Source organism: Anoplopoma fimbria, chromosome 1 (genome assembly GCF_027596085.1).
Source record: "Anoplopoma fimbria isolate UVic2021 breed Golden Eagle Sablefish chromosome 1, Afim_UVic_2022, whole genome shotgun sequence".
Lineage (NCBI taxonomy): Eukaryota > Metazoa > Chordata > Actinopteri > Perciformes > Anoplopomatidae > Anoplopoma > Anoplopoma fimbria.
In genome coordinates this window covers 18811127-18834804 of record NC_072449.1, presented here as the reverse complement: position 1 = coordinate 18834804, position 23678 = coordinate 18811127, and the positions used below count along the sequence as shown (strand labels likewise).

Sequence of the window (23678 nt, the reverse complement as noted above, 5' to 3'; positions counted from 1 at the left end):
AATAATTTATACTGGTATAGGCACTTATAAAGAATGAATCCTTGAAACGGATTGCACACTTAAAAATCACCCCACCCTTCAAGAAGTCTTCTCTTTAAATCCCCCAGGCGACTGTTCTGTTGCCCCACTATATCAACACTTCAGCTTCAATAGGAGTTAAATATTTTAAAGGATCCTCCAAGCACAAAGAGTGCGGCTATTACTCAAAGCATGTGACCGATTTTATTGTAAAGATACTTTATTCTACTGCCTCTGTAGAGTCTGACATTCCTTCTCTTTGACTACTTCCAGCATAAAGTCTTTAAACTTATTATCCATCCGCTTCTGGTAAACAAATTTAATGGAAAACTGAACTGTGTTGTAATTGACCTGTATAGTTTAACAAATATTAATTTACTCTTTTTTTTTCAACATAGGAAGCAGTAAAAAAGGTTTTAATAGTCAATACAAATAAGCTACAAAAGACTTGTGAATATTGAGTTGGCAGTTACATCTCTGCCACCACCTTCTGGTCATCTTGGAACATGACTTTTTATCTGGAACATATTTACATAGAGTTTACAGGAGACATAACTTGCTTAAAAAAGATCATAACCAAATATACAGGATCTTGAGAAATGAAACAGTATCTTGACCATACTAAGATCTAAATATGGGAAGGGCCCATATATGAAATCCATCATCCTTCTCAAAAATGTCACCAGATGTAGAAAGACTTGGGATAGTTGATTCAGGTCTACATGATTCCCTGAGGCTGTCCCTTCCCTGAGATCTTCTTGGAGCACTCCAGCAGAGCGTTGTGTATGTCTTTGGCACAGGAGATCTGAGACTTGATCATGCCGAGGTATTGGGCGTAAGACATGGACTCCGTCTGCACCGTGTCCGGCTTGGTGGCGGTTGGGACCAGGTTGGGTGAATGTTTGGCGCTGTCAATGCTCTGGGAGAGGCACTCGTATGCCAGCCGCTGCACAGGGGAGACAAAACGTGAGTTTTTGTTACACAAAGACGGACACTTGTGCTGCTGTGTATTGTTCTTTACAAGGTGAAAAACACTTTCAATCAACATGTGGACAATTGGACAGGAAAACTTGAACCACCGTTAATGAAATTCTTCAAAGGACTATCTCACTTGTATACAATCTAATATTGATGCAGTAGGCACAGTGTGTTGTGACTACAGTGTTTACATTACTGCATTTATCTATGCTCATTTAAAGCAGTGCTGTATTCCACGTAGTAGTGTTGATTCAAATACCTTTCCAATGTTCCTTGTGAGGTTGGTCTTATAGGATAGTTACTAAATTCCCACATCAACTAAATGGTAAAGTTGGTAAAGAAAAAAAATAAAAATAAAGAAAAACCATTGAATGAGAAGGTGTGTCCAAACTTTTGACTGGTACTGTATGTACAGAAAGAAACAGAAAATATAAGTAGAAATAAAATAATGCAGTCAGCTTCCTTAATATGATCTGTGTTGACAAATGAACGCCTTGACACATCAGTCCTGGTACGTGGACAACATTTGGGTCGTGAGTGTGTATTGTGTTGAAGTCTTACCAAACACAGCTCCAGCTGATCGCAGAGGGCATAAAACTCCTCCAGGCTCTTGTCAAAGCGCTGAACAGATGTGTCGCTGCTTTTGCTGAACCACAAGAAACAAAAAGACACGCTGCAGAATCAGAGACCTGGCTGACAGAAACATCTTAAGATAAGATAAGATAAGATAGGATAAAATAATCCTTTATTAGTCCCGCAGCGGGGACATTTACAGGATTACAGTAGCATAGAGGATAGTGCAAACAAGAGACATAGTAAAAACAAGATCAAAAATAAGTATTATAAATAAGCAAATGAGCAATAAAAAAACAGTAAAGAATCCACAGTAACTGAAATACTATATATACAGACATAAACTATTATAACTATTGTATTGCACAGAGTATTTGTATTGCACAGGTTTTAAGTGGCATGTGGTCTACTGGGAGCAGAGCTGGTTGTGCAACCTGACAGCAGCAGGAATGAAGGATCTTCAGTACCACTGCTACTATACCGGTCCACTTACATGCCGTTGTCAATCGTGGTGTTGTGGGCCAAATTCAGGGATGCGATCTTCATGACATTCTGAAAGAGACAAATAAAGCAGCATGTTTAAGGCACATTGCGACAGATGTTTAACTCCAGCTGTTGTGATCAGATGCTCGGGGCTCAGTTACCTGCAGACTCTCTTTCAGCTGCGGAATAAGCATTTTAAATCTATGCACTGGATCAAAGTCCTGCTGCTGGTTCAACTGCTGCTGTTGTTGTTGTTGTAAAGAAGTAGGCTGTAACCCGGGTTGAGACATCGGCCCGCCAGGCTGCTGCTGCTGCTGAGACGCCATCTTGACCGGCTACTGTGCAAAAACAGGAAGCTGAGTTTAATATCCGGTCGGTCGTTTTTCAAAATAAAAGCGTTTTGGTAACTACATCGCACACTTTCAAACCTGTGTTTCAAACCATAGACTATATAGTTTCGAATATGAATATTGATGTTTACTCGTGCAAGTACAAACCCCTTCCCACCCATTCCAACCAATACTTTGTTTCTTGGAAATACTACTTGCCAAATTTATTTATATATATATATATATATATATATATATTCATATATATATATATATTTATACCCATATTTAACCTAATATACTGAAAAATTACAATTTTGGCCCACGAGCCTCCACCCGATTAAATTTTGGCCCTCCAGAGGGAAGAATTTGGGCACCCCTGCCATAGACTATAGTTTCATAGACTATATAAATACTATATATATATATATATATATATATATATATATATATATATATATATACAGTACCAGTCAAAAGTTTGGACACACCTTCTCATTCAATGCTTTTTATCTATTTTTTTTATTTTTTATTCTACATTGTAGATTAATATTGAAGACATCCAAACTATGAAGGAACACATATGGTATTATGTGGTAAACAAACAAATGCTCAACAAACCAGAATATGTTTTATATTTTAGATTCTTCAAAGTAGTTGAATGAGAAGGTGTGTCCAAACTTTTGACTGGTACTGTATATATATATATATATATGTTGAATTGAACTTGTTTGTCATATTTAACGTTATACAGTTAATATGTGTTTCATGTTGGAACTACCACGACTTTTCATTGTATAATCATGCATTGTAATACTATAATACATTGTATTCAATATTATTATTATTTTTGCATTTTATCAATTAAAATATTCTCCTCATTGGTTACAGATACATGTGTTCATGTTGAATCATTGTAAGTCGTTATTTTCCAGTGTGGCCCTACTTTTCCTGTAAACTGCTTAATCATATGGTGAAATGTGAATAAACTATCGTTCTAAATTCACTTATTGGGCTGTAAATAGATAATTTCATACTTTAACAGCTGTAACTATTGCAATGCTTGATTAATAAACATTTCGTTGGTTCTACCATTCTTGAACGTATAGTACCAGTCAAAAGTTTGTACACACCTTCTCATTCAACTACTTTGAAGAATCTAAAATATAAAACCTATTCTGGTTTGTTGAGCATTTGTTTGTTTACCACATAATTCCATATGTGTTCCTTCATAGTTTGGATGTCTTCAATATCAATCTACAATGTAGAAAAAAATAAAAATAAAAATAAAGAAAAACCATTGAATGAGAAGGTGTGTCCAAACTTTTGACTGGTACTGTCTGCTTGTTTTTTTTGTTTTTCATAAAGTATTTAATTGTTGTTGTTGTTGTTGTTGTTGTTGTTGTTCCTTGACGGTTTTCTCGGTGGGTTCTTGAAGGCAGCAGAATGGGAGAAGGCAGGGCCCTGCAGCCGCTCTTCGAACGCAGAAACCCCGTAGCGCAACACAGCAGCGCCATTCTAACCGCAACAAAATCCAAAATGGCAGGAGCTGATGGAGACGACTCTCTCTACCCCATCGCAGTTCTCATTGATGAACTGCGAAATGAGGATGTCCAGGTACGTTAGTAACACCAGTTTCGACTTGAATCGGCATTTATATTCTTCTTCAAATATATTTTTTACGTAACATTATTTCTAGTCGCCCGTGATTAGCAGCTAACGCTAGCTAACTAGCTAGCACATAGGCTAGCTGACGCTCCCGGCCGAGGCCTATCAAGAACGGGCGACAATATAGTCGGGTTTCCTTCTTGGTTTAACACGTTACCTGGTGAACTGGAGACACCTTTAATGGTCTTTTCGCCACCTATGTGAACTTAACAAGTCAAAGCTGTGCATTGACGTCAGGTTTTAATACAAACTAACCCGGCCAGTCGGGTTAGCAGCTAGCGTTAGCACAGTATGCTAGCTGATAGATTCGGGTCAGGCGTCACAACAGCAGGGCGTCCCAGGCCGCAGTGGGTAGACCTGATTAGCTGGATATAATGAAGCTCAACATTAACCATTGTGACTGTTAATGAAATGTTCTTACACTGTATTGTGATTGCTTAATGCCCTTTTTGTGTACAGTTACGACTGAACAGCATCAAGAAGCTGTCTACTATCGCCTTGGCTCTTGGTGTTGAGAGGACTCGCACTGAGCTCCTTCCTTTCCTCACAGGTAACAACATGAATCCTCCTACTGACTGTGTTGTACTGACACTAACTCCCTAAGCATCAGTCTTTGTATTACATAAATATAAATGTTCACAAGTCTTCCTGTAATCCCTTAGACACCATCTATGACGAAGATGAGGTGCTCTTGGCCTTGGCTGAGCAGCTTGGCAATTTCACTATGTTGGTGGGAGGGCCAGAGTATGTCCACTGTCTCTTGGTAAGTCATCTGAGAGGTTTTTTTTTGTTTTTGTTTTTTTAGATATCAGTCTGTGGCTTGCAGACATTACTTGTATTTATAAGGAATTCAGTTTTGGGTTTGGTCTTGTTGATTTAGTTATGGACATTTCTGAAATGTAAATGTCTTGTATTTGTGAATAGTTGAACAATAACCCTATCTAACCTTCTTTCTTTTTGACACACAGCCTCCTCTGGAGAGCCTTGCTACAGTTGAGGAGACTGTAGTCAGAGATAAAGCTGTTGAGTCCCTGCGGAAGATCTCTCAGGAGCATTCTCCAGTTGACCTAGAGGTGCATTTTGAGCCTTTGGTCAAGCGTCTGGCCAGTGGTGACTGGTTCACTTCTCGCACATCTGCCTGTGGTCTCTTTAGTGTCTGTTATCCTCGTGTCTCCAGCACTGTCAAGGCAGAGATCCGCCAGTAAGTGACGACTTAACAAAAATTTAAAAATACTTTTTATAGTGCGTCAAATACTTATTTGCAGTGTTGTTGATTATGTTTTGAATTGATATCAGGCAAGTAATTTAATACCTGAGGTGATCTTTTAGGCTCAGCAGGTTTGATTATTCAGTTTTCTCTAATAAAATGACTTTGGTTATCTCTAGGCATTTCCGCACATTGTGCTCAGATGACACTCCTATGGTGCGTCGTGCTGCAGCTTCTAAACTTGGAGAGTTTGCCAAAGTCCTGGAGCTGGATTATGTAAAAAGTGACATAATTTCCCTCTTCACCGCTCTGGCCTCTGATGAGCAGGTATGTGCGGTTGTCTTTGTTCTTCTCAATTTAAACTGCTGTTGTACTCTGTGTTCTGCATTCCCCTAAATCTGTTAAACCCAGGAATGGCCAAATTAATTACTTTACCTTTATCAATCAGGACTCTGTACGTCTGCTTGCTGTGGAAGCTTGTGTCAGCATTGCCACACTGCTGCCTCAGGAGGACCTTGAGTCCCTGGTGATGCCAACACTGCGCCAAGCTGCAGAAGATAAATCCTGGAGGGTCCGCTACATGGTTGCTGACAAATTCTCTGAGGTAAGAAGCAGACTTATTTCCAAATTTTTCCTTCCGTTACTGGCATGCTGGTTAAATGTTGATTTTTCAAAAAAATTCTATTGAGAAACAAGTCATATTTAGAGTTGTCTAGTTCCTAACAACCATTGAACTCGAACAATATTGACATGTGGTCATGATTTATTTTCCAAGGCGCATACATGCTCCAAGTCAGTGACACAATTATGTTTGAATGTGTGGGCACATTTTATTGTGAAGGGTAAGGGCAAAATACATTACAATGTAATTATTGAACAATGCACCCTATGAAATACATGAATGTGACGTTTTCCCTCAAGATGGTACAAGTATACCTATGACCTTAGGTCAAATTTAATTTGAAAATCTTATCAGTTAAGATTGCTGAAGGATTCCTGAATATCAATGCCTTTTTTGAAGAAAGAAAACAGTGGATGCATTGTAGCTTAGTATTGCCCCAGTTTGACTCTTTCATAACATTGGATTCAGAGTCGGGCTGCAACAAGTACTTCCAGAAAGCTGGTACTTCAGCTTTGGCAAATGGAACTTTTTTCATTATCTTAATTAATTGGTTTTGCTGTTGCGGATGCTTTTTTCAATAACATAATTGATGAATCGACCATATTTGTCTTTTGATTGAGCAAGAAAAAGAGGCCATGCACAAGTTGGAGTGTGAGAAACCTAGACATTTAAACTAATTTGCTACCAATTGCTAGATAAATTGAATGTTGGAATTTCATTTGTCGGCTCTTATGAACAGAGATTACATGCATTCCCAGGTGCACAACAGTCTCTTGTTTGCGGTCTTTTTTTTAAATTGGAGCTATGTCTTTGACAGAGTTAGGCTTAATGGTTCTGATCCTCTATGATCATGTGCAACGCTGGGAAAAGCATGACTCAGACCTATCTTTATTCATAATTATCCCGATAATTGAAATTCACCACGATCAACCCATGGTGTTTGTTTTTTTTTGTGTTTTTTTAATTACCCTCTGAGATAAAATCCTATATTGTCCCATCCCTAGGCTTCACACTCACCTCTCTTATTGCTAAAGGTTGCTAATGGTTGTCATAATATTATTGGTTACAAAATTGTTGGTAGTTTGGTTTGTTTTTTTGCCCTCTATTGTAAAATAAATGCACAATTGAAATTTTAAAAGGGTTAAATTGAATATTTTGCAACTGTAAGGAAAACTAAAATGAAGCAATAAAAACAGTTTGTATTATCCATCTCTCCAAATAGGATTGATAATTAGTATATAGATGAGCATTGATATCTATATAGAGGTAATTAAAAGTCTTATAAAAGGTCATCCCTCTGACTGGACAGCACTTTGATGAAACTCAGTCAATCCAATGGATCTAGCTCATTTCAGTTAATCTTAACCAAAAATATTTTCTATTTATTTCAGATTTTTGTAGGTTTATATCATTTTTCAAAATGTGATGTTCCACTTTGTTAAGCCAACTGTTGGTTACATGAGTCTGGTAGGAATGTTGGTTTATTGCTATCGTGGCTGATGTAGGTCCTGGTAATTTAGACCAAAAATCATATCATATTTTAGGCTGAATGGCAATACGCAGTAAATATGTTGGTGTTTTCTACCATTGACTGCTAAATGTTTAGTTGTAAGTCAAAACATGTGAGATGTCACAACCACTTTTATTACAACAGATATCATATGACATCGTAAAGGTGCGTTTCAGATAAGTAACCGAGGGCTGCTAGAATTCAACAATATAATCATGCTATTTATAACAATGTTCAGGATTATTCAACTAAAGTGTTTTTCTGTAATTGAACTATCTTTGTTAATCAGACCAAACCTGGCCTCGGTTGCATCCCCTGACGACACTTACACTGTTCATTTACTACCACTTGACACCCTGTCTGCTCTGAGTGCCTCTCTCTCTGTCGCTTGACCACACAGCTATTACCACACTATGATGTATTGAGGTAGTGGATCAGCTGATTGATGGCAAAGAAGACGTTACCAGCAGAAATAAAGTTTGCAAAGTTGATGATGTAACATCACTCACTTTGACCTACAGTATAACTTCATCACTCAGCAACTTTATCACTCAGTTACTAAGTGACATACTTTTGCCCTCAATGTTTCTCAGCATTTAGCTTTTTAAGAGTATAGAGTACTTACTATACTTTCAGGCTTTATATTGGCACCAAAATGTATCCATGAAGCTGTTCAGTTGCAGACAGTTACCCAAAAAAAGAGCGCTGAAAAATTGTTACATAAAATAGTAACCTATTTAATGGACAATAGAATCCTTCACTGGGTTTCAATTTCTCGGAATTGGAGATTCATCAATAGCAATATTTTTGGCCAATTATTATTATTTTATTTTTTTTAAAGTTTGACCTTGCGTTTTTCTTTCTAAGAACTTTAATTAACAGCAAGGGTCCAGACAGACTTTTTCCAACACTGTTGATAATAATCCAACTGTCCCGAAGTCGCTGTAAACCATCAAAAATTCAATATACTTATTGTTATTTTGATTCAAATGATTAGGAAATAAATTATTGGCAGATTTATCTGCATGTAAGTACGCTTCTTGTAGGAGCCAATCTCCCAACCTAATTAAATGACAGCCTAAACTTTGTAAATCATCATAGTTGTTTTGTCACCTGTAAAATAGCTTTAATTACCCGACTTTTATTTTTGATTCTTCATCAATGTCTTGTATTGATATTTTCCCCACATGCTTATTTGGATATTGAGACATTTTGATTTCTGTCCAAATGTAGCTCCAGAAAGCAGTTGGGCCTGAGATCACCAAGAATGATCTGGTGCCGGCCTTCCAGAATCTTTTGAAGGACTGTGAAGCTGAGGTCCGTGCTGCTGCGGCCAACAAAGTCAAAGGTAAGAACATGAACACCGATAACTTAAGCCTTAATACTAGAGCGAGAATAGCTAAAATTGTGTTAAATTGAACAACTTGTTTTAGTGTTTGACTGTGTTCTCTTCCTTTTTGTTAGAGTTCTGTGAGAACCTCCCAGAGGACAATCGTGAGCAAATCATCATGACTCATATTCTGCCCTGTGTCAAGGTAAAAAAAACCATTTTTTTCACCATATCACCACATTTCTCTGCTGCTACTCTTCTCAGTTGAACAGAACTCACTTTAAATCTTATTTGCTGATTAGCAACAGAAGTTGTCAAAACATTTTAACATCAGTACACAAACTACTCATAAAAATATGAAACTGGGAGTGTGGACACTAACTATGTCTATTATACAATTGCCAGTTGACTAGACTAAGTACAGTAGGTTCAGCCAGAAAGCTGCTCTGTCAAATTTAATGCACATTTACAACACACAGTTATGATTTAAGTTTCAAATTATTTAGGTATTATCTTCGGGTGAAGCTGGGGTTTTGCTAACAAGCTATACATTGTTTCCTTGACTTCATTTGCCCAGATCCTCCCAGATATCAGCAGTTGATACATAAAATATTTAAACTGGCCAAAACTATTAAGATAAGAACTGAGATGTTAAAATAAATGATGAATAATATCTTGGATGAAACCTCATATTGGCAAATTTTCAGGAATAGAGATATTTCCACAGTGCTACACTGATAAACTATGTGTTTTGATTTGTGGTTCTTGATAAGAGTAAAGTATATCATCACCCACGAAAGTTGACAGCATTCACATACACACACTTAAAACATTTAGATATCCAAAGAAGGTAAATGCAAATGGTTACAAAGCTATTTTCTAGTCTTCCGTCGACTCAAACTGCACTACTAGTCAACATCCACCAATCATGCACATATTCACACACTGATGGCAGAGGGTGCAAAACTACCTGTCAGGATTTAATCCAATGCTTCTTAAAACATCGATGGCATAGCCTTCGAGAGCAATTTGAGGTTTTGTCTCATGCCCATGAACACTTAGACATGCACACTAGAGGAGCGAGGGGTTTATCAACCGATTAGTGGGCGTCCTGCTCTACCTCCTGAGCCATGAAGATGCCCCCTAAAGGTACCCTAACCATAAAGGGCTTTTAATGGGGGCATGTTATACAATGTTTGACATTGAGTAAGACATTGTCTATGTACCAGTTGTTTTTGAACAGCAGGTGGCACTGTTGTTTTTGTCCAACAATAAGTTCAGTTGTAGTGCTACTGATTACAAAACCTTATACTAATAGAAGTGGCAGTTAAGGTAGACCTGTATCAAAATTCCTGGATCTGTAGCCTATATATATTTCATGCAAAAGGTACAGCCCATGTCACAAAGGGTGATTTTGCTTATCCTGTTAACATATCAACTGTGGAACAAAGCTACACAGGTAGCAAAAAACTGACAAACAACCCCAGAACGCTGTTAAGTCATACAGTTCTTTAGTACTTATTTCGTTTTACTCTGTAGCTCTGTATGATATTGGTTTGATCAGTTATCTTTGAAAAATGATAGGACATATTGTGTTATGTTTATAATATTCAAACTTCATTTTTCGCGTTTTCAAGCCGTACTGTGTATTACACACCAGCAGATTATAGCCTCCCTCTCTGTAGTGTGTTGTGTATATATTACCCATAGCAGTAGTTTTATATGTTTAATTGCATACATTCTGTCTTAACCATTTGTTTGTCTGATCTCTCTGTCTCCTGTGTGTCCCGTCTCTGACCAGGAACTTGTTTCAGACACCAATCAGCATGTGAAGTCAGCCTTGGCCTCCGTCATTATGGGCCTTTCCACCATCCTGGGAAAGGACAACACAATAGAGCACTTACTGCCTCTCTTCTTGGCTCAGCTCAAGGACGAGGTAAAGGGAATGCAGACTTGTCATTACCGGCCTGAATTTCTTGATGACATTTTACACAGCTAGCTTTTAAAATCCTTGAGGCAGTATTTAGTTTGGTAACATGCACAACAAAAGCTTCATGTGAAGCTCCTGACTTTGACCGACTTCTTTGGCCTTTGGGGATCAGCACCTCTGAGACAGGGTAAACCAACTTAGCTGCAGACACCAGATGTACCTGGCTGCCACCTGGCTGGGTGGGAGGATTAAATATGCAGTTGCCAACCAGGCCTTACAATTAGAAGACCGGATTGCAGTGTCTTGAGTGAAGCATAAACAAAAGCTGGACACAGTGCAACTAGATATGATATTGCAAAATGTATTTCAGTTATTTTTGTTCCTGTCGGTATTAGACATACCTTTTTGAAATGGTTTGTTCCTGGGGCTGGTACAGAAACAAATTTGTAGAGCAATGTGTTAAGTGAGTCTGCAAAATGTTACAATGGGCTGGATTCTAGAGGAAGAACGTACAGTGGCATTCCTCAGCTAAAGTAACAGGTTCAACGAAAACTATGGCCCAAAGGAATCTTGTCCTATGAATACATTTCAATGACACAAGTTTGCATATTGAGATTAATCACATCAGTTTGACAGCTTAGACACACAATTATATTGTTTTGGAAGGTTTGAGTCTGTCATTTCTTCCACTGCTTCTTTCCTTAGTCCTATTTAAAGATGGCCCCATTTGCTCACAGCGCAAAGACAAGACTAAGAGTGTCTAATTAGATTTATGTCCAAACTGACAGATTTGACTTGCAAATTTCAGTAATTCAAGGTGCTGAGGACAGTTTAAAGGGAGCAAGAAGGAGAATGTTCTGCAGATTTAAAAGCCAATTTATTCCAAATTGTTACTATGCCTTATTTGGCTACATGTTCCCACTTAGTTAACAAGCCTGAGTGAGAGTGTTCAATCATTGTGCAGTTCAGGGTTTCCTTTTTGGGAGGGATGAGGATAAAAAGTTTTCTTTAGCTGTTCCAGTTGTTCTGTTGCAGATCTACATTTAAGCCAATTTTATATAAACCTGGGTTACATTGTTCTAGACTAAACTACTTGGAAGTCTGTTTTGTTTACTGTGACTCAAGTAACTTGGCTGTAGACAATAACACTTGGGAGATGGTAAAAACAGTGCTAGAGTTGTTCAATATAAAGCTTAAAATACTTTGAGTTGCTAGAAAAGGATAAAGGCCCATCCTATTAGATTTGACAATAAAATATCACAATCAAGCCTGCTAATAAAGGACTACTGTGATCTTGGATTCTTCCTACAACAGTTCCACAATATTCAACATTATCAGCAACAACTCCTCACACTGGATTTCCATAAATCAAAGATTGATCAAATGCTGCAAGTTGCATTGGGCTGTATGCAGGTTCCATATCCTATACTTCCTGTAATATAAGGGCTCTTTAAGGAACATAAAGATCCTTATAACCCTAATTTAAGACCCATTGTTACTACAGTGAGATTTGTTAAATATCAAAATACTTTGTTGTGATAAAGGCTTGCTGCCATGTGCTTAACACTCTCCTCTTGTTTTTTCTGTCACAGTGCCCCGAGGTGCGTCTCAACATCATCTCCAACCTAGACTGTGTGAACGAGGTGATTGGCATCCGTCAGCTCTCCCAGTCACTGCTGCCGGCCATTGTGGAGCTGGCAGAGGATGCAAAGTGGAGGGTCCGCCTAGCCATCATAGAGTACATGCCTCTGTTGGCAGGACAGCTGGTAAGTCATGGGGTCTAGGAACTCAACTGAAACTTTTATAGAATGTTTTGAAGGTCTTTTTTTATTAGCACCATCTCCAAACCAAAAATATTGGCAATATGCAGCCAAATCAAGCCTGACTGTAAACATCCAGGAAAGCAATCTAATTGAAATGTGTCTGTTTTCTCAGGGAGTGGAATTCTTTGACGAGAAGCTCAACACCCTTTGTATGGCCTGGCTTATTGACCACGGTAAGGCACTTTTATGGGTTAAAGTTTTACAAGAAATGAACAGATTGAAAGTACTAATAAAAACCTACTGTTTTGTGGTATGACATGGTACATGCATTTTACAAGTGGTTGCTTAAAAGTTTGGCAATATTTGAATTCAGATATTGTCCGAGTTTTATTTCCGTTCTTGCAACCCAAAAAACCTCCCAAAAATCACGTTACTTTCTGAGGAAGGAGCCCCCATCCCTCGTCATTTTCCAGTTGTGATAGTTTTATTTGCTCTGGCCCTTAGTGCTCCGCAGCACCCTGAGACACTTTGTATAATACACTAGCTAGTCCTTTTTAAATTAACTGCTTATATTCCATACACATAGGGGCAATGTTGCATTAGTACCAATACTGTTCTATTTGACTATTCATTTCTTGGCTATATATATTGTCTTACACCCCTGAGCTCGGCCAGTTGGCAGACAGGTCTCCTGATACTGTGTTATTAGTGAAAGTGAGAAATTTGAGGGCTAAGGAAGGTGATATATGGCAATATCTGTGCTGGTTTGCCCTAGAGTCTTCTCTCTGGTTTAAACTGCTCTGTGAGACTATCGCCCATAATCAATTTCTGGAAGAGCTGTGTACCCGTAGAGATTCACAACACACGTGCTCCATTTTATAACTCTGGACATTGTCTTTTGGGTACATTTTTCACTCCGAATCAAGTTTCCAATTAGTGAGACACACACACACGGTATTAAGGACAAAGGGCCAACGGGGTTACATCATTGGAATGCTGCTGGTGTTGGTGTGAGTTACCGTGTGTGTGTGTGTTTGTTTTTTTGCCACGGCTGGGGTTAGGGCTGTGCCACCCTTGCGTAAGCCCCTTAGAAAAAAATCTAAAAAAGGACTAGAGAAAACAGCCCAGAATCTTTCCCTTCCTGACTCATTTTAACATTACACATGCAAATTTCATGAGTTCTGAAAGTCAATATCGGTGTATTCACCCAATATATTGAGTGATTTTCTTTTTTTTTTCTTTTTTCTTTTTTTTTTTTTTTTTTCTTTTTTCTTTTTTTTTAAATAAGATTTTCAATCATTTAAATATATTCATTGCAAGTAAAGTGAATATTGTTTACATAGCCTCTTGCCACGAATTTGCCTCAAGTGGATTTTACGAGCTGTAAAGCAAACAATGACTGTGTATATGAAGAATGTGATCCTCAAGGTCACTGAACACATTCAGGTAAATGGACAAACTCAGGAATACCTTTCACAAAGAATGTTGTCACTGTCCTATTCTAGTGTATGCCATCCGTGAGGCGGCCACCTGTAACCTCATGAAGCTGGTGGAGAAGTTTGGAGCGGAGTGGGCGCAGAACACCATTGTGCCCAAAGTGCTGGGCATGGCCAACGACCCCAATTACCTCCACAGGATGACCACTCTATTCTGCATCAATGTAAGTCCACTGCTCTCATTAACTGCTCTCATGTTTAGGTCCTTGGTTACTCTGAAGGGGTTAACGTCCCATAATGGTTTTATGGCACTTATTTTTTTTTATTTCATACCATTTATCAGTCTGTCTTTAAATAAAGTATTTGTCCATCCTTTGTAAATGCTGTGTACTGCTGGTGACCATCTGTATTGTGTGTCTCAGGCGTTGTCAGAGGCGTGTGGCCAGGACATCACCACAAAGCAGATGCTACCAGTGGTCCTCAAGATGTCCAATGACCAGGTGGCTAACGTACGCTTCAACGTGGCCAAATCCCTTCAGAAGATTGGCCCGGTCCTTGACAGCAAGTATGTTGTTTTTGTAATTTTGGCTTCAGATGTTTTTTCTCTGCAGAGTGACAGAAACGTGCCATTACACTAAAATCAAGAACTATAAATGACAATGTGTTTAATAATTGTCATCCTCTTTGTCCTAAAGTGCCCTTCAAACAGAAGTGAAGCCTGTGCTGGAGAAGCTTGCCACAGACACAGACATGGATGTCAAGTACTTTGCCCAGGAGGCCATCAGTGGTACGCATTTCCTTCTTCTTTCATCATTGTCATGTCATTTAATGCTTAAGGCAGTAAGAAATTCTTATTCTTGTTTTCTCCTTCTTTTTTTCACACAGTTCTGGCCCTCGCATAACCAATCCAACATGGCTTCAACAGACAACCACCCAAGACAGCAACGCAAACACTTTTACAAGATATTTATTGATGTTCAGGAACAACTGGTAAATGTATAGAGAAATCTGTTAACAATTGTTTTATCCATTTTTCTTTTTTCCTCTTGTTTACTGTCCAATAGTAGACTATGTCCAGGCCTATCACAGGCTTCTTCGTTAACCCTCTTTGCTGTAAATGGGTGCTTTAACAAAGGCAAAGTGTGATGAAATTGCATTTGGTAATGCATGCTGACTAATGTGCTACTGTTCTAGCTAAGCATCACTATCCAGAACCCCTCCTCACATTCCTTCCTTTAAATCCTCGGCCACTGTTTTCTTTAGCCACAGTCGGTGCAGCTTACCACATGTCTATGATCGCTACCTAGAACGCAAGGCTGAGCTAGCTCTCCGTACTGCTGCGCTTTTATCTCATTGCTAGATGCAAACTTTGAGCAGCAGATGGTGCAGCAAGCTGTTTATTGAGCTGAGCTTCCTGCCTTCTGATAGTTGTCTTTTCCACGAGACACTCCTTGTAGCTCTCCAGAGAACTGATTGAGAAGTCTGTGCAGGTCTACTAGGCTGTCTTTTTTTTTTTTTTTTTTTTTTTTTTCCCACCTGACCAAACTTGTTGTTTCCTAAATGGTTCACAGGATTGTTCTATACAAAGCTCTGACAAAGAAATGATGGGGTGTCCATTACTGCATGTAATCCGATGAACTCTCGATGATTGCATCTACTAATCAATCTCAAACTGTCCTTTCCCAACCCTATCAACCAGACTGACACACCCCTCCGCAGCAACGCAGATTTAATTGATCAAACAATTGAATAACATCGGCCCATTGCAATAGGCCCTTTTCACGGCATCTATTTTGACATGTCATAGCAGGGTAAACATGGGTGTAATTGATGAAATGAATGATGTCTCATTCTATTTAGTGTCACAGTCATTCCAGTGAGCCAGCTTGCAAAATACCAGGTCCCTGGCACACCTTAAATGCAGCACGGCCATAATTAATGTTATTAATTCCACCTGCGTTTACTCTGCAATGACGCGTCAAAATGACTGCTGTGAAAAGAGCCTATAGAGACCAGCTACGTCAGGAAGTGGAGCTCATAATTATCCCTCCTCTAAATCTTCAATGATTTTGTTGATGTGCTAGGGTGGGAAATGGTTGTCAGTAGTGATTTTCTTCAAAATAGTCTCTGCGTTGCTCTTAATCTTTGTGCCAATGACTTTGATAAGCAGTGGTGTTTTCTTTTAGTATGCCTGGGTAACTAGTTTTCCTGTAAAGAGACTACAATGTCCTTTTTTCTTGAAGGGACACTTTATTCCTTGGATGTTAATAGGAGGGTAAAACTAACTTGACTACAGCTAATGAAGACCATGGGATTAACAAAACCAGTCCTATTTCTGTCCTAGAGCCATCAAGTTTTCCCCTTAAATCCATGCTAAGTCCTTCCCTGTAAATGAGATTTAGAAGCATAAGGTCAGCGAATGTAAACGGTCATCCGAGGATTCTTGCTTACAAATCTCAACACGATGGAGAACAAATGCATGCTTTCAAAGAAAGTGGGATTGGGGACATGGAGAATGTGTACGTAAGGCTGCATAATGTTTTAAAGGGTTATTAGCTGGGGTGGTTATGGGCCGGTTGAATAAATGTATCTTCTGTGTTGATAAAATAAACTTCTGTCTTTCCTCGAACTACTCCCGCTGTTCCCTTCTCCACCCCCTCCCCTCATTTTGTTCTTCAATAAACCTTGATTAATTGTCCTGTATGCTTTTATTTTGAATTCCCTCCACATTTGGGATGCTGTACTACTGTATCTTGATCTGAATAAACAAAGGAACCAATGTAGCCGGCTTGTATAATTAGTTATTATATTATATTATTATGATATTCTGTCAAGTTAATGTGTTGCTTGGAAGTATTTTTATGAAATTGAAGACAAACTATACTATGACATCTTTTCCGACATACTATACTATGACTTTTTTTTCAACATACTATACTATGTCTACTGTACTATGAAAAACATTTAACTTAATTTCTGCTTGTTTAGCTCAACAGGTTAAGTGAAAACTGAAACTTATAAGACTCATGTTCAAGGCTTGGTTAGGACAGTTTGCTGATTCTGTTCTCACTCATGATGTCTTTTCTGTACTTTACTTACATACTTTAAAATGACTAGATTAGACTTTGTGACTTCATTTTCTTTCGACATATTATACTATGACCTTTTTTCGACATACTATATACTGACTTTTTTTCAACATACAATACTATGACTTTTTTTTTGATATATACTGACTTTTTTTCAACAAACTATACTATTACATTACATTACAGTCATTTAGCAGATGCTTTTATCCAAAGCGACTTACAATAAGTGTATTCAACATAGGTATTCAAGAGAACTACTAGTCACCAGAAGTCATAAGTGCATCTCCTTTCTTAAACAAGCATGTAAAAGCATAAACCAGAGCAAAAGTATAGTGCAGAAGCAAATGACTACGAAAACAATAAGTGCAACAAATTAATACGAATACATTAAGTGCAACGAAGTGATACGAATGCAAATAAGTGCTACGAGGAAGGCTCAGGGTAGTATTTCATGAAGAGGTGAGTTTTCAGCCTGCGCCTAAAGATGGGCAGCGACTCTGCTGTCCTGACGTCAGTGGGGAGTTCATTCCACCACTGAGGGGCCAGGACAGAAAAAAGCTGTGACCGGGTGGATCGGCCGCAGGGACCTCTGAGCGACGGGGCAGCAGAGCGAAGTGGTCGGGCGGGGGTGTAGGGCTTGACCAAGGCCTGGAGATAGGAAGGAGCTGTTCCTTTCACTGCCCTGTAGGCTAGCACCAGAGTCTTAAACTGGATGCGAGCTCTTACAGGGAGCCAGTGTAGAGAACGGAGAAGGGAAGTTGTGTGGGAGAACTTGGGGCGATTGAACACCAGACGAGCTGCAGCTTTCTGGACAAGCTCCAGAGGTCTGATGGCCGACGCCGGGGCTCCGGGCTACTATATCTACTATACTATGAAAAACATATTTAACTTAATGTTGAGTGCTTGTTTAGCTCAACAGGTTAGGGAAGTGATAACTGACCCAAAAGACCCATGTGCAAGGCTGGGTTAGGATACATTGCTGAATCTGTTCTCCCTGACATAGTCTTTTCTGTACTTTACTTACATACTTTAAAATGACCTTTCTTTCCAAATGACTATATTAGACTTTGTGACTTCATTTTTTTTCGACATATTATATCATGACTTTTTTTCGACGTACTATACTAACTTTTTCGAGATACTATACTATGACTTTTTTTCGACATACATACTATGACTTTTTTTATACGATATACTATACTATGACTTTTTTTCGACACACTATGACTTTTTTTTCGATATAATATACTGACTTTTTTTCAACATACTATACGGTCTTTTTTTCGACGTACTATACTATGCCTTTTTTTGACATACTATACTATGACTTTATTCAACATATTATACTATGACTTTTTTCGACATACTATATTATAACTTTTTTTCGACATACTATACTATGACTTTTTTTCAACATACTATACAATGACTTTTTTTCAACATACTATACTATGACATTTATTTCAACATACTATACCATGAATTTTTTTCGACATACTGTACTATGACTTTTATTCGACATACTATACTATGACTTTTTTTCCACATACTATACTATGACTTTTTTTTTAACATTTTGTACTATCACTTTTTTGACATAAACTATGACCTCTTTAGACATACTATCCTCTGACGTTTTATGACTTTGATGACATACCTTACTACAACCTTTTTTGACATTATTTTATGACATTATTTTATGACATTTTTTGTTTTTTATGATAAAAAAATGCTATTACTTGTTTTGACTTTTCATGAAATTACATTTTTCATGACACACAATTCTATTTCTTATTTATCACATACTATACCTTTACATTTCCATGATGTACTATACTATGACATAACTTTTTTATAGCATACCTAAATCTGAGTAAGATTTAACGTTACTTTTTTTTGGCATACTATACATATATATTTTTAGGGCATGCTTAAGTATGACCTTTTCATGACTTTTTCATGACTTTTTTTTATTGCAAACTATACTATTATTTCTTCATAACTGTAGAAATATTCACCCCCTTTCCTTCAATATTTAAAGACAAAGGGCTGCTTTGGTATTATTGTTATTATTATTATTATTATTATTATTATTATTATTATTATTATTATTACCATTATTTTTGCAACTGCTTAAGTTTAGTCAAGCTACACGGTGACCAAGAGTGCACAACACATTTTAAGTTCTGCCAACTGTTCTCGATTTGCTTGAGGTCTCGACTCGGACTAAACTAATCTAAGATTTAACAATGTTGTTTGAAGCCATTTCCATGTAGCTCTCACTTTATGTTTGGGCTCATTTTCGTGCTGGGGAATACATTTCCTGAGCAACAGTTGTCTTGCAGACTACAGCAGGGTTTCCGCGAGCATTTCCCTGTCCTTTACTGCATTCATTTTCTCATCTACCTTCACAAGAATTACTAGGGACTGCTGTAGAGAAGTGTCCCCAAAGCATGATGATGCCACCACCAGGCTTCATCATTGAGATGATGGGTTTCTGGTGATTTGCTTTCAGCAAATTTAGTGGGTTGTTTTTTTTTTTTAAATGTTTTTTTAGTCATACTGTACTATTACATTTTGCATGATTTTTATGGCATACTACATCATGTTGGACAATCGCGTATCAATGTTTATTATCATGAAAGGCCTAACTATATCCTCTGTGACTTTGTGATATAAAGCCTGAAGTCCAGGAATATTAAATACTCTTTGTCCGCTTTGTAACAATATAATTTTAAGCGCACAGTTTATCTTCCCAGCCTGTAACATAAAATCTGGGATTAATTTCACATGTTCTGGTCTCTTGTTTGGTCAGCTCTAACCTGGTCGACTGCTTCTGTAGAGATGAAAGCGCCGGTCCTTTGGGCTGTTTTGTCCACAGGGAACCATGCAGAGCAGGGCAGGATCTGCAGCTGACACCTGCTTCCAGCCTGACTACTGCCGGGGAGAGTAACACAGCAAAATACAGGCTGGGCTGAGAAATAATATTTGTCTTTCTCAACCATGTGTAGTTTGAATGTATGAAAAACAAGTTTACATCTTATTTTTCAGGGTCTTAAAGCAATATTAAATCAGCAAATTGAGCTGCTCTTTGATTTGGGCCACATGCACCAGACATCGTTCTGTTAATTCCAAATGAGCAATCAACATATGATTAGGGCAATAAATCACATGGCAGGACTCTTTATGTGAATCTCTCCTTTTTTAATCTCCTCAAATCTCCCATCACCCCTCCTCTGAGCCATGTGCCCTCCCAATCCTCCACCCAGCCCTTTGACTGTATATACCTGATAGCCAGAGCACATTATGCACAAATACTGTAATGCACAGGTTTGTACAGCTGCTATGTGTCAGCACATTCTGCTACAGCGAGACCACCTTGAGAGCTATAGCAATATGTGAAGTAGGAAACTTGTTATTGATCCTTTGAGATTACAAAACAATACTTTGCCTTTTCCTCACGTATGCCATATTAGATACGTTTTTTTTAAGCTGGTGATCAAGACTCAGGAGTAACCTGCCAAAGATTTGAACTACATTTTTTCTACAGCCAAAAATCTTCATTAAAACATGATTACTTGAGGGCGAGGGCCCCCTTAAATCCACTCAAGTTCACGAGGCAGTAATGAAACAGCAGCAACCTATTTCTTTCTATTTAGATCCTGTTATTTGGGGGGGATTTTCAGCAGCCAGAGCCCTTGACAGCGCTGAGAGCCCTGACGTCAATGCAGCTGCCTCCCAGGACTGTGTCATTTATAATGAAAGGAGTCAAGCAAAGCCCCCACACTGCACAGCACACGCACACGCACACGCACACACACACACACACACACACACACACACACACACACACACACACACACACACACACACACACACACACACACACACACACACACACAGTGAGGTCAGATGCTCTCAAGGTGACAAATGACAAACATCAGTCTGGGCCCACACATTTTCTTTAAGTCACCTTGTCACTTTAGCTCATATTTGGGCGATGCAGCAAAGGTTTATAAACCATACAAAATTTCTCCAGATAAAATCGGAGCAAACATGAGGTTCACTCAAGTGTGTGAGTCTTGGCTTGGCTGTAACATCCAGCCCACAGCCTGCAGGAGCTGATTTTTCCAGGCACTACTGGGTCATCTGTACTGGGATTTTAGACTCTGTCCATCTGCTGGCCAGCATGGATTCTGCGTGAACTCAGCGATACAAGATTGAAGCTGAATAATGGGGGACAAAACACACGCCATGCAGAGCTACAGCATTTACGTCAGCCCATATGCTGCACGAGGCTTTGGTGTGTATTGCATGGTGAATATCACAGAATGTTACAAAAAGTACATTTTCTCTCTGCATTCAGAGCTCGAGCATTTGTCTCCAAGCTAATTTAAAAAAATAAAAATGTACTTATTTTTGTGTGCAGCTCTAATCCTGAACAGGGCTGTGATCTCCTGCTTTAAAAAAGACGCAGTAGGATGTTGTCATCCACCCTCCTTTTGTTGTCATGGCAACCATTGATGTCATTACAGAATACTTTGCCCCTTACGAGTGAATAGGCCTCTGATATTGAGATATTTTACTGAAAAAAAGAAGATTACCACTGTCTGTCCTCGTATCAGCTTTCTTTTCTTCCCCCAAGAGTCTGTCACAGACAGCCAGCTGAAGGTCTACATGGCAGACAATGGCACTGAATACATACTATAAATAACTACATTTAAGCGGAAAATGCTGCTGTCTTTGAGGGATATATGCTGCTCTGTGGCACTTTTCAAATATAGAAGGAAAGTGTGTCAACATTTCCCTTTTATCTAGTTTTATCTGAGTTTTTTTTCTCTCATACCAGAGCAAGAGGTGTTGAGAAGGCTCATAGGTGGATCCTATATTAGCCGTCTGTATTGTAGCTCTTTTCACAGAATCAAATTAACTTTGCATTGAAGGCAACACATGCAAAATGTGAGGCTACGTCGAGAAATCTGGTCAGTATTAGTGACCCATTCAGAAAGATCAGTTTGGATCAGCAGTACCAAACAGTGTGTTGTAAAATCGTCTGATTCAAAGAATAGAAGTGAGACCCTGGTTTCTATGAACAGACTGACCTCTCCTCTCCTCACCTACCTCTGGTGGTGTATTAGTGGGATTAGCGGTTCTCTGTCTGAGGGGGCTGATTGGATTGACATGTTCTCTCTACATGATCCTTTCCACACAACAGGGACAAACCTATGCTCTCAAACAGCATTGCAAAGTGCCTTTCTAGTAGCATATTTTGCTCTGGATGTATTTTCAGTCTGCAGTCTTTTTCGCAGATGTGAAACTGAGGTCAACCAATCAGAGATCGGCTAGGCAGAGGCCCCCTTTTACCCGCACTTTACTACCGGAAAAAGGTATTTGAGTTTCTTGTTGTTTGATAAATATTGACAGGCGATTGCCATGGAGATGAACTAAATGGTGATCAGATCATTGATCTTAACCACCGGTCAGGGCTATCAGTGGGGATGAATTATTCAGTCCCTCATCCTGCTTGTAAAAAGAGGGTACAAAAGATCACATCTGGGTGTACAAAAGAAAGTACTATGATATTTAAAAAATGTCTTTAAGGCATACTACACAAATATATTTTATGTGCATTCTATACTGGGAAGATCATGCAATTGGTTGTGTGTGTGACTGTGACTGTGACCAGACAGCTTGGTGAGTTTACCTTTGTTTGATTGAATGAAATGTATCTGTTGTGTGCGACATGCAAATGAAAAACCCATCTGATGCACTTGCAATCTAGACAGAAGACTAGACAGTTGTGGGTTGCATTAATTCAATCACACAATACAGCAGTGGTTGTTAAAGACACACCTGGATGGAGAGCTCTACTCTACTGAGTGGATCTTTTCAGTTTATTAGTTTGTTTTTTCATGCGTAATATACTATTGACAATATTTTGATAATTTTCATCGCATACTACATAATGACATCTCTAAATAATTTTTATAACATACTATACTGTGACATTTTTTTGTTTTGTTTTATAGCAAACTATACTATGAAATGACTTTTTTAATGGCAAACTATTCTTGACATTTTAAATGTTTTTTATGGCATACTATAATATGGCAGTTTTATGGTATTCTAAACTATTTCATTTTTAATCTTTTTTTATGACTAATATTTTTTACGGCATACCATACTATGTCATTTTTGTGACTTTTTATGGCATGCTATTGATGTCATACTGCACAATTTAGTTGGATACTTTAAATTATTTTATGGCATACAAAACTATGACATTTTTAAGGCATACTATGCTATGAATTTTAATGTTTTTTGTGGTATAATATAGTATTTTATTTAATGGTTTGTATGTCATACTATACAATGACATTTTATATAGTGTAATTTACTATCACATTTCATTGATTTTGTCATACTATACTAAGACATTTTCATTCAACTTTTTAAGGCATATTATACTTTAGGGTTGGGTAGATTTCACTGCCTTGGGTTAATTCTGTCCAGGTACGCTTTATTTTGCTGACAGTTTAACACATTATCTTTTAATCACTTCCTCTTGACAGCTTAATATTTTGTATTGAGTGGAGAACTACACAACTGTCAACTCCTCTATAGTCAGACAGGAAATATGTAACACATTTGTGACAGCATAAACCTTGTCAACAAAATTTTTAGTTTGAAAATCATAGTCTTTGAACGATGCAACAGAACCAGTCCTTGAGCTCCTGCTTGA

General features: G+C 38.3%; 2 protein-coding genes across 2 annotated transcripts; one reads left to right on the top strand and one right to left on the bottom strand.

The window, feature by feature from the left end:
- Window positions 1-277: 277 nt before the first annotated feature.
- med29 (mediator complex subunit 29) lies at window positions 278-2390 on the bottom strand. The gene is made up of 4 exons (XM_054598519.1): window positions 2214-2390; window positions 2063-2121; window positions 1558-1642; window positions 278-964 (listed from the first exon to the last, which is right to left on the bottom strand). The coding sequence occupies exons 1-4, from the start codon at window positions 2376-2378 to the stop codon at window positions 737-739; spliced, it is 537 nt and encodes a 178-aa protein (XP_054454494.1). The 5' UTR covers window positions 2379-2390; the 3' UTR covers window positions 278-736.
- Window positions 2391-3853: 1463 nt separating this feature from the next.
- Window positions 3854-16545, top strand: ppp2r1bb (protein phosphatase 2, regulatory subunit A, beta b). The gene is made up of 15 exons (XM_054609579.1): window positions 3854-3998; window positions 4509-4599; window positions 4712-4812; window positions 5018-5250; window positions 5436-5583; window positions 5705-5860; window positions 8622-8736; window positions 8853-8923; window positions 10520-10654; window positions 12241-12414; window positions 12584-12644; window positions 13917-14071; window positions 14270-14412; window positions 14543-14634; window positions 14733-16545. Exons 1-15 carry the CDS (start codon window positions 3921-3923, stop codon window positions 14747-14749), a joined length of 1770 nt encoding a protein of 589 aa, XP_054465554.1. The 5' UTR covers window positions 3854-3920; the 3' UTR covers window positions 14750-16545.
- The last annotated feature ends 7133 nt before the right edge of the window (window positions 16546-23678 follow it).

What these genes read in the sequence shown, in the direction of transcription:
- med29 (XM_054598519.1), bottom strand. Translation starts at nt 2,378, where the DNA reads ATGGCGTCTCAGCAGCAGCAGCAGCCTGGCGGGCCGATGTCTCAACCC. An exon ending in AGCTGAAAGAGAGTCTGCAG is followed by an intron (nt 2,122 to 2,213) that starts GTAACTGAGCCC and finishes TGTCTCTTTCAG; the next exon opens with AATGTCATGAAGATCGCATC. An exon ending in ATCAGCTGGAGCTGTGTTTG is followed by an intron (nt 965 to 1,557) that starts GTAAGACTTCAA and finishes TCCCCTGTGCAG; the next exon opens with CGGCTGGCATACGAGTGCCT.
- ppp2r1bb (XM_054609579.1), top strand. Translation starts at nt 3,921, where the DNA reads ATGGCAGGAGCTGATGGAGACGACTCTCTCTACCCCATCGCAGTTCTC. An exon ending in TGCGAAATGAGGATGTCCAG is followed by an intron (nt 3,999 to 4,508) that starts GTACGTTAGTAA and finishes TTTTGTGTACAG; the next exon opens with TTACGACTGAACAGCATCAA. An exon ending in CTCTGGCCTCTGATGAGCAG is followed by an intron (nt 5,584 to 5,704) that starts GTATGTGCGGTT and finishes TTTATCAATCAG; the next exon opens with GACTCTGTACGTCTGCTTGC.